General features: G+C 44.8%; 1 protein-coding gene across 1 annotated transcript in view; it reads left to right on the plus strand.

The window, feature by feature from the left end:
• Window positions 1-1,804: 1,804 nt before the first annotated feature.
• Window positions 1,805-2,733, plus strand: part of LOC125045385 (acetylcholine-gated chloride channel subunit acc-1-like) — a 1,250-nt gene continuing 321 nt past the window's right edge. The window contains exons 1-2 of the mRNA XM_047642594.1: window positions 1,805-1,826; window positions 2,084-2,733. The exon at window positions 2,084-2,733 is cut by the window's right edge and continues 321 nt beyond it. Of these exons, the coding sequence (XP_047498550.1) occupies window positions 1,805-1,826; window positions 2,084-2,733 (672 nt within the window). The remainder of the gene's footprint in view (window positions 1,827-2,083) is intronic.

A 2,733-nucleotide genomic window follows, 5' to 3' on the forward strand; every position in this document is an offset into this window, starting at 1 on the left:
TCTGGGTCCCCGTCATCGACTTCCTTAACGCCGAGAACAACCAGAAGTCGGAGGTGGACAGCGACGCCAAGGTCACCATCAAGAGGCTCGGGAAGAAGCTGGACGACAACGTGGAGCTGTCTAAAGAAGGTGATTATTCTGATTAAGAACTTGATGTCAATTTCATAACACGTATTTTTTTATTTTTTTTTTTCAGTAGAACTCGGTAATTAAATTATCATAGACCACAGACTTTACATGAACTATTTTCGTATTCTAACATTACACTTCTTGATTGCTTATAGATTAAGTTATTTATCTTTACGAAGTAGTTTGATAAACTAATGACATTCTAGGCCTTCTGTGTGGTTGCGTGTGTGCATGATAAGATGAAAAGTATGTGCGTACATTAAATTCAGAGCATAATAAGAGCGCCTCTTGTCTCCTGCTCTCTGCCAGCATCCATCTACAGCGGGAGTGAGAACTACATCCGTATATCACGTAAATATACCATCACCTTCACTTGCATCTTCAGCTTCTTCTATTACCCATTCAACACGGATTACTGCAGCATGGTCTTCCGTGTGAAGCGCAACACCCTCACTTATGTGTCGCTGTTGAAGTACGGCGAAGGCATCAGCTATGAGGCGAATGACAAGCTCACAGAGTACGCGGTGGGCAGGATCGAGGTGTCAGACTACGTGTCCGTTGACCCTTACTCAGGCTTGTTTGTCAGTATCCAGATGAAGCACCTCTTCGCCTCTCAGATCCTCACCATCTTCATCCCGACGACCATCATCAACATCATCTCGTACACAACGTTCTTCTTCAAGTGGTACGACTTCCAGAACCGAATCATGGTCTCGCTGACTTCCTTACTGGTCCTGATGACCCTTTTCTCCCAGGTGGCTGACACTCTTCCCAAGACCTCGTACTTCAAGCTGGTCGACATCTGGTTCTTCTTCTCCATCATCTATACGTTCCTGATCATCATGCTACACACGGTGGTCGAGTATTTCCACCTCTACGAGCACGAGATCAGAGCCATGAAGGAACGCGAGGCGCAGAAGAAGGAACCGGACCTTCCCAAAGGCCTCAGTGAGAAGTCGGAGCTGCATCGCTTCTGGAGGGAGGCCATCAAGAAGACCTTTGAGACGCTGCAGACCTCCGTCAGCATCGCCCCGTCCACCGAGAACAAGGTAGAGACGAAGGAGACGAAAAAGGAAGAAGGAGAGAAGAAAGAAAAGTCCCCGAATTGGGCTTCGAAGTTCGTGAATAAGTTCGGAAACATCTTCTCTGCCGTGGTGTACGTGGGGGTGAACTTGGTCTTCTGGATCGTGGCTTTCATGCAGAAGATTCAGGAGAGCTACAAGGACTACCTGGCTGCCCTGAACAAGCCTGAAATACCGGACAACGTCGGTTACCCTTGAAAATTTCAGTGTTACCTGACTGAACGTTTCTTGATTTTAGAAGTCCGGCAAAAGAAGAGATACATTACAGTATCCATCACAGCATATAACTAATCTTATTCAATTGTATTTAAAAAGTGTAGACTTTCTCCCAGCTTCATTCACTACAATATAGTTGAATTACAGTCTTCATTTTTACAGTGATGGAATCATGCATGTCCTGATTGTGTTTACGTGCATTATGCTTGAGAGGTGAATGGATGTGAATTTATTACAGTTTTATATTATTATTTTATCTGGAAAAGAGTATGAATGTATGAGCATTCTTCTGAACTCATCGGCAATTATGAATTATTTTCGTGCATAAATATTTTTAAATCCAAGAAAAAAAGAAAAAAACGAAACAAAAAAGCAAAATGAACATTAGAAATGGGTTTCGTAAGTAATCTGATAGTTATTTATTGTAGATGATCAGAGGAAAGCATCATACTTCATATGTTGACACAACTATTGTTGGTGCATTAGTCAACCAACCAATGATTTCATTATCTCTTACTTTACACAAAATCGTAAAGGAATTAAATTTTAAGGAGACAGAAAAAGTACGTACCCATTTCTAATGTACATTTTCTCTTCTTCCCCCTCCTCCCTCCTTCCTCACTGTCTACACCCGCTGCGCCCTGCGGCCTGCCCAGCCTCCATCTACAGCGGGAGTGAGAACTACATCCGCATCTCCCGCAAGTACACCATCACGTGGACCTGCACCTTCAACTTCTTCTACTATCCTTTCAACACTGACTACTGTTACATGGTATTCCGGTTCAAGAGAAACACCAACACTTACGTGTCCCTGCAGAAGTACGGCCGTGGGATCCTGTACCAGGAGAGCACCCTCACCGAGTACAGTGTTGGTCGCATGCATGTCGAGTCGTACATCAGTCAGGAGCCGTACTCGGGGCTGAGAGTGGTCGTGCAACTCAAGCACTTGTACGCCTCACAGATCCTCACCATCTTCATTCCAACAACCGTCATCAACCTCATCTCGTATGCCACTTTCTTCTTCAAGTGGTACGACTTCAATAACTGCGTGATGGTTTCCCTGACAACTCTCCTGGTCCTCATGACTCTCTTCTCCCAGGTCTCCGACTCTCTCCCAAAGACTTCGTACTTCAAGCTGGTTGATATCTGGTTCTTCACGTCCATCCTATTCACCTTCATCATCATCGTGTGCCATACAGTAGTCGAGTACCACCACAAGTACGACCACGAGATGGAAGCCGAGGAGAGAGAGCGACTCTTCCTCCGGATGAACTTCATCAACGAAAAGGAGGAGGACAAGAGGAAA

Source organism: Penaeus chinensis, chromosome 37, assembly GCF_019202785.1.
Source record: "Penaeus chinensis breed Huanghai No. 1 chromosome 37, ASM1920278v2, whole genome shotgun sequence".
Lineage (NCBI taxonomy): Eukaryota > Metazoa > Arthropoda > Malacostraca > Decapoda > Penaeidae > Penaeus > Penaeus chinensis.